The 13974-nt window shown below is 34.6% G+C and overlaps 1 protein-coding gene across 1 annotated transcript; it reads left to right on the top strand.

The window, feature by feature from the left end:
* Positions 1-10510: 10510 nt before the first annotated feature.
* Positions 10511-13470, top strand: LOC133030293 (uncharacterized). Its single transcript, XM_061102892.1, has 3 exons — positions 10511-11290; positions 12453-13250; positions 13358-13470. Exons 1-3 carry the CDS (start codon positions 11281-11283, stop codon positions 13384-13386), a joined length of 837 nt encoding a protein of 278 aa, XP_060958875.1. The 5' UTR covers positions 10511-11280; the 3' UTR covers positions 13387-13470.
* Positions 13471-13974: the final 504 nt, after the last annotated feature.

The raw sequence follows: 13974 nt of genomic DNA, 5'->3' as shown, positions 1-13974 counted from the left end.
AATTGTATGACATTATGCTCATTATCAATAAAGTTATCATTACAATGAGTATAGTGCCTCTAAAATTGGTACCATACTTACCAATACTTGATGATTTCATATTTTATCTCAAGAACAAGAAATAAAGCCAAATCATTTCCACAATGATAAGATCACTAAAGGCCATACCGAGAAATAAGGTATGCTCCCTGTAAGGATTTGCCGCGGCGACCTTATGGTTTGGTTGCAGTGACCCCGCGACAACAATTCAATCTTTGTTGTTTTGTTTTAAGCATAATTTTTCACTCTAAACTCCGATTTAAACGTTCTTTATACTGTTTGAAAGCTTGTTTCAAGCTCTATTACTTGGTTTAGAGTTGGAGTCCTAAATTTGAATATTATTGAATGTGATTTTAAGATTAGCCCTATTGTGTATAAGCTCAAAATTTGTGACTAGGAATACTAGTACTTGCTCGTGATTATCTGTGAATTAGGAATTCTCCTCATACATTGGAATTCAGGTTAGACAACAAAATAAGCACATAGAATATATTGCAGTGGCGTGGTTATATGTTATATAATTAATTGAATAAAAACATGAGTTAGGGTTAATATCGAAAGTTTTATATGATTAAGCATGTATTAGCAATATATGTGAGTAAACAATAAGAGTTATGCAATAAGGCATAACTGGGTTAGACTCAGTGACTAAAACTAAGATAAACACTATTAAGGCCTTATATATGTAAAGTACACGTGTGAGCGTGACACGTGATGTCAATGCTAAATAGATAATAGATGCGGAGGCATCAATATAAATAAGATAGTATGATACTTAAGTGTTGTGGCACATTTACATATGCATGAGCGTATTGTATGTTACATGTATACTGTATGCTCATGTTTTATTATTTACTATCTTGTTAGGTCTTAGCTCACGAGTGCTCTATTGTCCAGGCAAAGGTAAATCAGTGTCGGGTCAACCATGAGTTAGAGGGTTTTAAAGATAAATTGTACATATTTCGGCCAAGCCAGACCACGAGGATTGGGTCCAATAGGGGAATGGTATAAAAATCCTATTTTGCCGCTTAGGTCGGCTTGCATGTAAATGACTTGTAATATTTCAAAAAGATTTTAACAAGATCCCAAATATGTAATTACGTTATTTTGATTTTAAATAAAGATATATTTTATAATTGCAAGTTTTTTTTTTTATTTAATTAAGTTATTTTATTTAATGTAATCATGGCACTTGGCATTTCTCCAAGTAGAACATTACAAAAATTGTCGTTAGTGATTTGGGTAGGGGATATTGTTCGCATCAGTGAAGATGCATAGATCTTGAAAGATCGTGTAGGTCATGCATATTCTTTTCAGGGTAGTAATGATCTTTAGTTGGTGAGTGACATCAAACTGGAATCTATATTGGAATACTTTATTTTTCAAGGATGTGTTTGATGATGTTGAGGTCAAACCTATTTTGTCTATCCCCACATCTTCTTTTGATAGACAAGATAGACTCACTTGGCATTTTACTGATATTGGTTCCTATACTATTAAAAGTAGGTATTGGCATACCATGTCTAGGCTGGATTTGGGTTAAGTGTCGACTTCTGCTAAGAATTCTTGTTAGTAGAAATTATTTTGGGGCCTCTCTCTTCCATTTATGATTATTAATGTAAAGTCTTTTTTTTGGCAAGTTAGTTGACAAAATAATTTTTCCATTTATGGTAAGATTGTTGTGCATTCATATTCGATTTCTTACCTTATAAATTCGGATTGTAGTTGCCCCTTTTCCTTGTTTGGAAAGTTGCACTTTCAGCTGAACTTTCCTTTGTTGAAATCTTCTCAAAAGAGAAGGAATTCTCTTTTGGAAAGTTGTCTTTTTTAGGGAAACTTTGTTTATTGCCTTTTCCTTATTGATTTCGATTGTATCTTGATACAATCAGAATATCTAATCTGTTTTTGGCAGGAATCAAGCATTGATAGAGGATCGGACCCGATTATAGCAAGTTTCCCGTTTCGGTCGATCTCTTTGCGTCAGCATCCGAATCTGATGTAGCAGATCGTGTTTCTTTTGGAAAGTTTTTGTACAGCTGCTAATTCGAACTTGTGGTTGCCTCTTTGGTTTCTATGGTCTATAAATAGAGCCTAGAGAGCAACCATTCGAATTACCTCTTCCATTATTCATTTTCTACATTTATCTTTTGAGAGAAGAGAGTCTTTCTTTGTTTTGCGAGAGCCTAGTTGTTCATCTAGGTTCTAGTTGTTCTATTTCTGTTCTTCTCTATCCTAGAGGTTGTGAAGAACTACTTGACTGAACAAGAGATTGGTCTTCGGGAGAAGACTTGATAAAGCCTTACTTCGGGAGGAAGTAAGCACTTGGTCTTCGGAAGAAGACTTGTTGAAGCCTTACTTCGGGAGGAAGTAAGCACTTGGTCTTTGGGAGAAGACTTGTTGAAGCCTTACTTCGGGAGGAAGTAAGCACTCACACTTCAAAGACGAAGGGAGTTCGGGCTTGAAGGTGTTTCAAGAAGTCAGATTCATAAAGTGGATTACAAAGGATTGCGGCAATACTTGCAGGGAGTCTAAACTTGTTTAAGTCAATTGTCTTTGTAATTTTGATACTTTATTAATTGATTTCATTCTCTGGGCGTGGCCCCGTGGACTAGGAGTGTTCGGGAGAACACTGATACCACGTATAAATCTCTTGTGTCAAGTTATTTATTTTTCTGCAAATATTTTATATTACGCACATTCAATTTCTTTGTAAACGAAATTATTTTCTCTTCTTTGCAAACGCGTACAGTTTTTATATTTTCTTATATACAACTGACATTTGTAAAAACACGATTTTTTAATTGGTATCAGAGCGGGACACTAAACTCTTAGTGTGGTCCTATAACGTTTTTGTGTTAAAATGTCATTTTTTTGCAGAAGGAAGTTCTATTTCTAGACCACCATTGCTTAATGACTCTAACTATCCTTATTGGAAAGTTAGAATGAGAGCCTTCATCAAATCTCAAGATGAGAAAGCTTGGAGAATGGTTCTTTCAGGTTGGTCTCTTCCAGTCGAGACAGATTCTTCAGGTAATACTACTATAAAATCTGAACTGAAATGGTCTATTGAAGATGATAAACTTTCTGCCTACAATAGCAAAGCCTTGCATGCTATCTTTAATGGTGTAGGTGAGGGTTACATTAAACTTATATCATCTTGTGTTTCTGCTAAGGAAGCTTGGGAGATCCTTCAAACTCAGTTTGAAGGAACTTCTGATGTGAAAAGATCTAGATTTATCATGCTTCAAACTAAATTTGATGAGCTTAGAATGTCTGATAATGAAACTTTAACTGAATTTTATGAAAAATTATCTGACATTGCTAATGAATATTTTGCTCTTGGAGAAAAGCTTGATGATTCTGTTCTTGTGAGAAAAATTGTTAGAGTACTTCCAGAAAGGTTTGATACTAAACTTTTGGCAATGGAGGAAGCTAAAGATTTTAGCACTATGAAGGTGGAAGAATTGATGGGTTCCTTACGTACTTTTGAATTAAATCAACAGATTAAACAAAAGGACAAACCCAAATCCATTGCTGATAAAGGTAAAAGTATTGCTTTGAAAGCTGCTGATATTGAAAATTCTGATAGTGAATGTGATGATGAGATTGCTTTATTAACTAAGAATTTTCAGAAATATATGAAAAAGATGGGAAATAAAAAGAATATTTCGAAAGGTTCAAAAGGTAATACTTTTATTAAACCATCTGTCTCTAATAAAAAGGGAATTCAGTGCAGGGAATGTGAAGGTTTTGGGCATATTCAAGCTGAGTGTGCAAACACTTTGAAAAAGAATAAGAAAAGTTTCAATGTCACTTGGAGTGATGATGAAACCGAAAGTGATGAAGATAATGCTGAAAATGTTGCCCTAACCTCTGTTATGACTAATGTGTTGTGTGATTCACAGGTGAAAGCTAAATTGGTATGTCTGAATAATACCATCGAACAAGAGGAATCAGATTCAGATGAGTCTGAAATCTGTGAAGAGTCTCTTGCTGAATCATACAAAGTCATGTATGAAAAATGGATTCAGGTTGCTTCTGAAAATAGAGAGTTGAATAATTTGAATAAAAAATTGTCTCATCAAATTGAAATGTGTGAATTGAAAATAAAAGAGTACGAGACAAGTGTTTGTGATAAAGATGAAAAAATTACTCTCTTAAAGAAGGAACTTGAAAATTTTAAGAAAAATGTTCAAATGCTTAACCCTGGATCTTCTATTTTTGAACAAGCTCAGAATGCAGGTCAAAGAGGTTTCGCAGGTCTTGGTTCAAATGGAATGGAGAGGTCTGGAGTCACGAAGTTTGTAAAATCCAGTGTTCCAACGAACCACTCTGAGGCTACAAAGTCCGTCAGAATAGCTTTCACGGCTGTCGCAAAGAAGAGCAGTTTCTGATGCTGCAAAATCTCCAGGATTTTCAAAAAGAGTAAGATCTCAGGTAAAAAGATTTGTTCCCACTTGTCATTTTTGTGGTAGAAAAGGACATATCAGACCTAAATATTTCACGTTGAAAAATCTGTTTAAAACAAATTATTTTGATAATTTGGAAAAATCTCAAAAGAAACATAAAGGTTTGAAACAAATATGGGTGAAAAAGAATTGTCTAGCTGGTTTTTCTTATAAAACTGCTGCATCTCAAATGTGGTATTTTGACAGTGGTTGCTCTAGACATATGACAGGTGACAAGGACTTTTTGACTAACATTCGGCCTATGCAATGTGGAGAAGTCACTTTTGGTAATGGCCTATCTGGAAAAGTTGTTGGTATGGGAACTCTAAATTTTGAAGGGTTACCTAGACTGAAAAATGTGATGTTAGTTGAAGGACTGAGGGCTAATTTACTTAGGATCAGTCAAATTTGTGATCAAGGGTTTACTGTTTCTTTTGATAGTGATCATTGTTATGTTCTGAATGATGACAATGAATGTATCTTGCAAGGTTTTCGATCCAATGATAACTGTTACACTCTAACCCCTGTGTTTACCTGTCATTCAGCTATCAACAACACCACAGATCTGTGGCATGCCAAGCTTGGGCATATTAATTTTAAAAACCTGAAAAAATTGTCGAATGCAGGTATTGTTCGAGGACTTCCCAAGCTTGGTAAGGAAAGTGAAGGTAAGTGTGAACCGTGTCAACTTGGGAAGCAATTAAAAATCACTCACAAGCTTATGTCTGATATCAATACCTCAAAAGTATTGGAATTGCTTCACATGGATCTTATGGGTCCAATCCAAGTTGAAAGTTTGAATGGTAAACGATATATCTTTGTGTGTGTTGATGATTTCTCTCGTTTTACTTGGGTAGATTTCTTAAGAGAAAAATCTGACACTTTTGATGCCTTTAAAACTCTTTGTCTGAGATTAAGAGTTGAGAAAGGTTGTAATATTGGGAAAATTGTTCGAATTCGAAGTGATCATGGTAAGGAGTTTGAAAATTCTGTGTATGATGATTTTTGCAAGTCTACAGGTATAACTCATGAATTTTCAGCTCCAAAACTCCTCAACAAAATGGAGTTGTTGAGAGGAAGAATCGAACATTGCAGAAATGGCAAGAGTGATGTTAAATAGCAAGAAGTTGACAAAGCGCTTATGGGCTGAAGCTATTAACACGGCTTGCTACATAATAAACGTAGTGTTTATTCGTCCAGGTACCTCAAAAACATCTTATGAAATCTGGAAAGGTAAGCGCCCCAATGTAAGTCATTTTCATGTTTTTGGATGTGTGTGTTATGTCTATAGAGATCGTGAGCATATTGGTAAATTTGATGCTAAAAGTGATGTTGGTGTGTTTATTGGATATTCCTTAAACAGTAGAGCTTATCGTGTTTATAACATGAGAACTCAAACTGTTTTGGAATCAGCTAATGTGGTTGTTGATGATTTTAGAGTTTTTTCAGAGTTTTCCACAGAAGCCAAGATAGATAGTCTCGTGGATGCTCCTCCGTGCAAAGAAAAGCGGATCCCGATGCAACAGAACCCATTTCGATGCCGCAAATGACGAATCACATCGCAACCGAAACCGGAGAACCGTAATCGTCTATCTTGACTCATCCAAACATCATCACCGATTCTATTCGAAAGAACCAAGCACCGCAGTCAAATTGAATCATCCAAAAGATCTCATTCTTGGAAATCCTGAAGAAAGCATGGTAACTCGCAGAAGGTATGTTAATTTAATCAGCTTTCTTTGTTTTGTTTCTCAATATGAACCGAAAAATGTGAAGGAAGCCATGACCTTTGAGGAATGGCTCAATGCAATGCAAGAGGAACTCAACCAATTTGTTCGCAACAAGGTATGGATTTTGGTTCGAAGACCAAAAGGTATAAATGTAATTGGAACAAAGTGGTTATTTAAAAATAAAAGTGACGAGTTCGGTACAATTGTGAGAAACAAGGCTCGTTTGGTGGCACAAGGGTACACACAGGTAGAAGGTATTGATTTTGATGAAACTTTTGCTCCTGTTGCAAGATTAGAATCAATTCGTTTACTTTTGTGTATTGCTTGTATTTTGAATATTAAATTGTTTCAAATGGATGTGAAATCTGCCTTCCTAAATGGTATTTTGAATGAGGAAGTTTATGTTGAGCAACCAAAAGGATTCGAAGATCCTCAATTTCCAGACCATGTATACAAGCTTGAAAAAGCTTTGTATGGTCTGAAACAAGCTCCTCGAGCTTGGTATGAAAGGTTGACTCAATTTTTACTTTCTCATGACTATCACAGAGGTAGTGTGGATAAAACTCTTTTCATCAAGCATATAAAATCTGATTTTATCATTGCTCAAATTTATGTTGATGATATAGTTTTTGGTTCTACATCTAACCATGAAGTGCATGTATTTGTTGATCAAATGAAAAGTGAATTTGAAATGAGCATGGTTGGTGAGCTTAATTTCTTTCTGGGTCTTCAAGTGAGACAAATGGAAGGAGGTACATTTGTATCTCAAAGTAAGTATGCTAAGAACCTTGTCAAGAAATTCGGCCTTGAATCGGCTAAGCAGGTAAGTACTCCAATGAGCACCACACTGAAATTAACAAAAGATGAGAATGGAGTAAAGGTAGACACTACACTCTATCGTAGCATGATTGGAAGTCTTTTGTATTTAACTGCTAGTCGTCCTGATATCTGTTACAGTGTGGGAGTGTGTGCTAGATATCAAAGTAATCCTATGGAATCTCATGTATCAGCTGTAAAAAGGATTATTAGATATGTTAATAGCACCCCTGATTATGGAATTTGGTACTCAAAAGATTCTAATTCAAATCTTGCTTGTTTTAGTGATGCAGATTGGGCAGGCAATGCTGATGATCGAAAGAGCACAAGTGGAGGGTGTTTCTTTCTTGGGAATAATCTAGTATCTTGGCATAGCAAGAAACAGAATTCCATCTCCTTGTCCACTGCCGAAGCTGAGTACATAGCCGTCTGGCGATTGTTGTACTCAACTATTGTGGTTGAAACAAATGTTGATTGATTATGGGTTTGAATTAGGTGTTTTGACTATTTTTTGTGATAATACTAGTGCCATAAATATTTCCAAAAATCTTGTTCAACATTCTAGAACAAAGCACATTGATATAAGACATCACTTTATCAGGGAACTTGTTGAAAATAAATCATTGCAATTAGAATATGTTGATACTGAAAAACAATTAGCTGATATTTTCACAAAGGCCCTAGATGCAAGTTGCTTTGACTCCCTCAGAAAGTCTTTGGGAGTTTGCATTGTTTAATTTTATCATGTTCATAATTTTTGTACAATAGTGTTATGTGATTCTTCTCTAGCTTTTAATCTCTTATCATTGTATTTTGACAAATCATGTTTATGCTTTTGGATTATAATCAGTTAGGATCTCATTCTGATCATACTTTGTGATGTTGTGTTAAAAGGTTCATGTGACTCTTTATTTGTGTCTAGGATTAAATAATGTACTTATACAGAGTTGAGCAATTTTTGTTTCAGTCTTGTCAGGCCCCTTGCTGGAATAGAGCTACCCATACTGAGGTGTGAAAGCCATCTGTTGAGTAAGCTGGAACATTGTAATTAGCAACTATGATGAGGATGCACTACCATAGAAAAGGGCTACCTTTAGTATGGTGTGAAAGCATCTAGTTGCGGGATCAAATTGAAAAAGGCAAAAATAAAAAATCTTGCCAAGGACAATGATCCTATTTTCACTGCACACACTTATGTCTGACAAGTGTGTTCAAATTTGTAAGTCTCCTCTATTAAAATTAAATTGATAATCCTGGTTCACAATTTTTAGTAACATGCATATCTTTTTCCTCAACATCAATTAAGTATGATTTGTCCCTGAGATACTGATTAGTTATTTTCTTTAAAAGCATAACATGTATTGTATTTTGTCAATTGTCAATGATATTTGATTTCTTTGCTTGATTCGAATCACATATATCTATTGTACACATTGTATTTTATTTTCGGTTTTAATTTAAAAAATATATATATAAAAAAATTAAAATAATAAAAAAGAGGGAGGCGAGTGACTTGCTTCATGGGTTAAGGAAACCTTGTGCCTAAATGGTAAGTATCAACATTCATTCTTCTTTGATTTATTTTTGATATGTTTCCGTTTAAAGATTGATCTTTTATATGGTAATGTGTCTTTAATCTTGAAAGATTGACTTATTTTTGGAAATATTGTTGGTAATTCTAGTTTCCTTTTATTTATTTTTTAAAAAAAAAAGGGGAAAGAAGTTGCAAGGAGTGGGCAGTTTCCTTTTGTAATCGTGGGCTGGTGGTTTCTCAAATATGTTGAAATTGGTTTCCTTTTTGCTAAACTCTCCCATGTTTATTTCAACCAATTTTTGTCATTCACTCTCACCACCTACCCGATTCTATTTCTTTGTCTCTCTTGCTTGTTTGCTGTTCATTGTCTCTTTCAGATCAAAATGGTGAGAACAAAGAACCTAGGGCATCCCAAAAAGGAAAATGGTGGAATCTAAACAAGCCCCCTCAAATGCTCTTCTTGCTGCTCCAATCGTCTTGCTGCCATGGAGGAGGTTCAGCAAGAGATGTCCAAGCAGTTGTCCTCATTGATCAAGCTTTATGGGGCATAAGTTTTCTTTCTTTTTGTTTTTGTTAGACATATTTCTATATTTTCATTTCTTTTTGTCTTTGGCCCTTATAGATAAACAAAAAGGGGGAGTAATTGTATACTCAACTGTCTAGGGGGAGTTGAGGTTTGTGTTTGTGTTCATCTTTGGTCAAAGTTAGCTGTTTATTTTGGTTTAATGTTGTGCTTCTCAGGGGGAGTTTTTATGTTTATTTTGCTAACTTTGTTTTGTAGGTGTTTGAAATTAATAATATTTTGATTATCTAAAGTGCCAAAGGGGGAGATTGTTAGGTCCTTTTTGGCAATTTAGTTGTCAAAATATTTCTTAATTAATGTGAGCATTCAATTTGTTTTTATCAACTCTAGACCCTTTTTCCAGGGGGAGTTGTGTTTGGTACCTGTGAACTATTTGGTTTAAAAGTTAGCATGTTTCTTTAGTTATTGTTGGTTTTCGATTGTGTTACTCAGGGGGAGTAGTTATTTGTTATGGCTAACTTTATCTTGCAGGTACTTTGTGTTAAAAATTATTTTGTTCATCTAAAGTGCCAAAGGGGAGATTGTAAAGTCTTTTTTTGGCAAGTTAGTTGACAAAATAATTTTTCCATTTATGGTAAGATTGTTGTGCATTCATATTCGATTTCTTACCTTATAAATTTGGATTGTAGTTGCCCTTTTCCTTGTTTGGAAAGTTGCACTTTCAGCTGAACTTTCCTTTGTTGAAATCTTCTCAAAAGAGAAGGAATTCTCTTTTGGAAAGTTGTCTTTTTTAGGGAAACTTTGTTTATTGCCTTTTCCTTATTGATTTCGATTGTATCTTGATACAATCAGAATATCTAATCTGTTTTTGGCAGGAATCAAGCATTGATAGAGGATCGGACCCGATTATAGCAATTCTCGTTTCTGGTCAGATCTGCTGCGTCAGCATCCGAATCTGATGTAGCAGATCGTGTTTCTTTTGGAAAGTTTTTGTACAGCTGCTAATTCGAACTTGTAGTTGCCTCTTTGGTTTATATGGTCTATAAATAGAGCCTAGAGAGCAACCATTCGAATTACCTCTTCCATTATTCATTTTCTACATTTATCTTTTGAGAGAAGAGAGTCTTTCTCTGTTTTGTGAGAGCCTAGTTGTTCATCTAGGTTCTAGTTGTTCTATTTCTGTTCTTCTCTATCCTAGAGGTTGTGAAGAACTACTTGACTGAACAAGAGATTGGTCTTCGGGAGAAGACTTGATAAAGCCTTACTTCGGGAGGAAGTAAGCACTTGGTCTTCGGGAGAAGACTTGTTGAAGCCTTACTTCGGGAGGAAGTAAGCACTTGGTCTTTGGGAGAAGACTTGTTGAAGCCTTACTTCGAGAGGAAGTAAGCACTCACACTTCAAAGACGAAGGGAGTTCGGGCTTGAAGGTGTTTCAAGAAGTCAGATTCATAAAGTGGATTACAAAGGATTGCGACAATACTTTAGAGGGAGTCTAAACTTGTTTAAGTCAATTGTCTTTGTAATTTTGATACTTTATTAATTGATTTCATTCTCTGGGCGTGGCCCCGTGGACTAGGAGTGTTCGGGAGAACACTGATACCACGTATAAATCTCTTGTGTCAAGTTATTTATTTTGCAAATATTTTATATTCTGCCTGTTCAGTTTTGCTGTAGCAGAATTACTTTCTGCTGCTGCAAACGCGTACAGTTTTTATATTTTCTTATATACAACTGACATTTGCAAAAACACGGTTTTTTAATTAAGAATTTTGTTTGGAAAAGGAGTATGAATTTTTGCCTTCCTATGCGACTCTGACTCGTCGTGGCATTAATTGTTAGAAATAATTGGGGTCACAACTGTATATATAAAATGTGTGTTGGGTCATCAAATAAATAAGTCAAATTTATGTGGTCTATTTTGGAATAAAGTTTATGACTTAAGGGCATGATTGTCATGATTTTAATATGTGGATACCAATTAGATAGTTTCTGATTTGATGAGGGGCCAAATTAGAAATTATTAATAAATATTACCAACTGTTGTAACAGTTGGTAATATAACAGGTATGGGTCCCCATTTTGCATCGTATCAATATTTTTCCAGAGTTCTTGAATCCCCATCATCAAGAAAATAAGGTTTCAAAGGTTTTGATGCAAAATTGGAAGATCATACCAATCAAAGATCGATTCTATGGACTCCGGTACGCTTCCGCTATTCCTTAATCTTATTGTTTGATTCTCTTGAATTAATTAGGGCTATATTCAGAGTTTTACAGTATTTCTAACATGTGGTATCAAGAGCATCCCTAAATTAATTCTTGAGAATATATGGTAGTATTGATCTTCCATTAAATTATTGTTTTTGCATTTAGAATATTTTGTAAATCATGCTATATATATATATAGTATCTATCTGCGATTGAAGTTCAATCGTAATCGTTGTTATATATATTATCTATCTGCGATTGAAGTTTATTTTTGCGTATATATATTGCTGCAATTGAAGTGTTTTGTGTAATCAATCGTTTGATTACTGTAATACTGTATATATATCTCTCTCCGAAGGAAAAGACAAATTTAAGTCTTTTATTTTATATATAGTCAAAATGTCAAAAGAAATTATATATATATATATTGTGTGTGTGCATTCTGTGTGTGCGCATGTGATGCATTTAATATAAATGTTACAGTTTTTTATTTTTTTTTTTGATTAAGTCAGTGCGATTGAATTGTTACAGTATGTTTTGGTTTGTTCCCTTGCGAGAGAGAATGCATCTTCTGATGCATTTATTTTCTTCCTTTTCTTTATTATTATTATTATTATTATTATTTATTATTATTATTATTATTATTAAAATAAATAATAATTTTAAAATAATAATAATAATTCAGTAACAATTAATTCAAATTTTGGTTTAGAAATTTATTAAGGATATTTAATATTTTAGTTAAATTAATTGAAACAAAATATCACCAAAGTGATCTCTTTTGTGTAGATTAATTTAATAAAAATATTAAGATAATTGTGTGTATGTAATTCATAAATTTATTAACTAACCCAAAGGTGAGTTAATATTTGGATGAATTTCATGCATGTTTGTGGTGATAAATGTGTGACAATTATAAGGTATTTTGTGTGAATAATATGTTAGTCCAAAGATTGCATATTATTTGACATAATTTATTGTCAATGTTTGATCACTACAACAAGAGTACCGCTTACAATTAATATTACTGTCCAAAGACTTAATATTAATGTTGTGTTTGGTATCTTGAGATGGGATTAACCATTATTTGAATTTATTGTTTTATTTGGATTCTTATATGAGCATGTTATTTATGTAATTGTATTGTTCTTTTCAGCTGTTGCTAGTGTATCTGCTAACCTTAATTCGGTACCGGTCCTTAATGGTAATAACTTTAAGGACTGGAAGGAGAACATTTTTATTGTTCTTGGCTGCATGGATCTTGACCTTGCATTAAGGATGGATCGTCCTGCTTCTCTTACGGATACCAGTACCTCCGAGCAAAGGAGGATTTATGAGAAGTGGGACCGTTCAAACCGCATGAGTCTTATGATCATTAAGCGCGGCATACCTGAGGCTTTTAGGGGTGCGGTGTCCGAGGAGGTCACCGATGCCACAACTTTCCTTGCTGAAATTGAGAAGCGCTTTGCAAAAAGCGATAAGGCGGAAACAAGTACTCTTTTAAAGAAACTTATTTCCATGAAGTTTAAGGGCAAGGAAAATATAAGGGAGTACATTATGGAAATGTCTCACCTTGCTTCAAAGTTGAAGGCACTAAAGCTTGAGCTTTCGGATGACTTGCTTGTGCATTTAGTGCTTATCTCTCTTCCTCCACAATTCAGTCAATTTAAGGTCAGTTACAACTGCCAAAGGGAGAAGTGGACTCTTAATGAGCTCATTTCATTTTGTGTTCAAGAGGAAGAAAGATTGAAGCAAGAAAAGACTGAAAGTGCTCATTTGGCAAGCACCTCTAAGGATAAGGGCAAGAGAAGAAAGAATGAGGCTGCTAAGGATAAAGGTCCTGCACATAAGAAACAAACTCAAACCAACAGTGACGATGGTTGTTTCTTTTGCAACATGAAAGGACACATGAAGAAGGAATGTGCTAAGTATATTGCATGGCGAGCAAAGAAAGGTACATTTCTTACTTTGGTCTGTTCTGAGGTAAATTTAGCTTCAGTACCAAGAAACACTTGGTGGTTAGATTCTGGTGCTACTGCTAACATCAGTGTTTCTATGCAGGGTTGCCTGAGTTACCGAAAGCCAAATGATGCTGAAAGAAGCATTTATGTGGGAGATGGCAAGTCGGTAAATGTGGAAGCAATAGGGCATTTTAGGTTGTTATTAAGTACTGGTTACTATTTGGATTTGATAGATACTTTTGTTGTACCGTCATTTAGACGGAATTTGGTTTCTGTTTCTTGTTTGGACAAATTAGGTTATTGTTGTTCATTTGGAAACAATTGTTTCAGTTTATCTATTAATTCAAATACTGTTGGAACTGGTTCTCTTATGGTTTATGACAACTTATATTTGCTTGACACCGTTGCTTCTTATAATGAAACCTTGAATGTTGAATCACGTGGTACTAAGCGTAAAATGGATTATGAAAAATCAAGTTCCTTATGGCACAAACGGTTAGGTCACATCTCTAGAAATAGAGTTGAGCGACTTGTATCTGATGGAATTTTAGATTCAATTGATTTTTCAGACTTTGATGTTTGTATTGAATGCATCAAAGGCAAACAGACCAAAACAAAGAAATTGGGTGCGAAAAGAGCTACCGATGTCTTAGAGTTGATACATACAGATATTTGTGGGCCATTTCCTACACCTTCTTGGAATGGTCAACGATATTT

This window comes from Cannabis sativa, chromosome 8 (assembly GCF_029168945.1).
Source record: "Cannabis sativa cultivar Pink pepper isolate KNU-18-1 chromosome 8, ASM2916894v1, whole genome shotgun sequence".
Classification (NCBI taxonomy): domain Eukaryota; kingdom Viridiplantae; phylum Streptophyta; class Magnoliopsida; order Rosales; family Cannabaceae; genus Cannabis; species Cannabis sativa.
This window is presented reverse-complemented; position numbering and strand designations above follow the sequence as displayed.

Excerpts from the sequence above, each read along its gene's own strand:
- LOC133030293 (XM_061102892.1), top strand. Across the intron at positions 13,251-13,357 it reads TGCATGGCGAGCAAAGAAAG|GGTTGCCTGAGTTACCGAAA; the intron begins GTACATTTCTTA and ends GTTTCTATGCAG.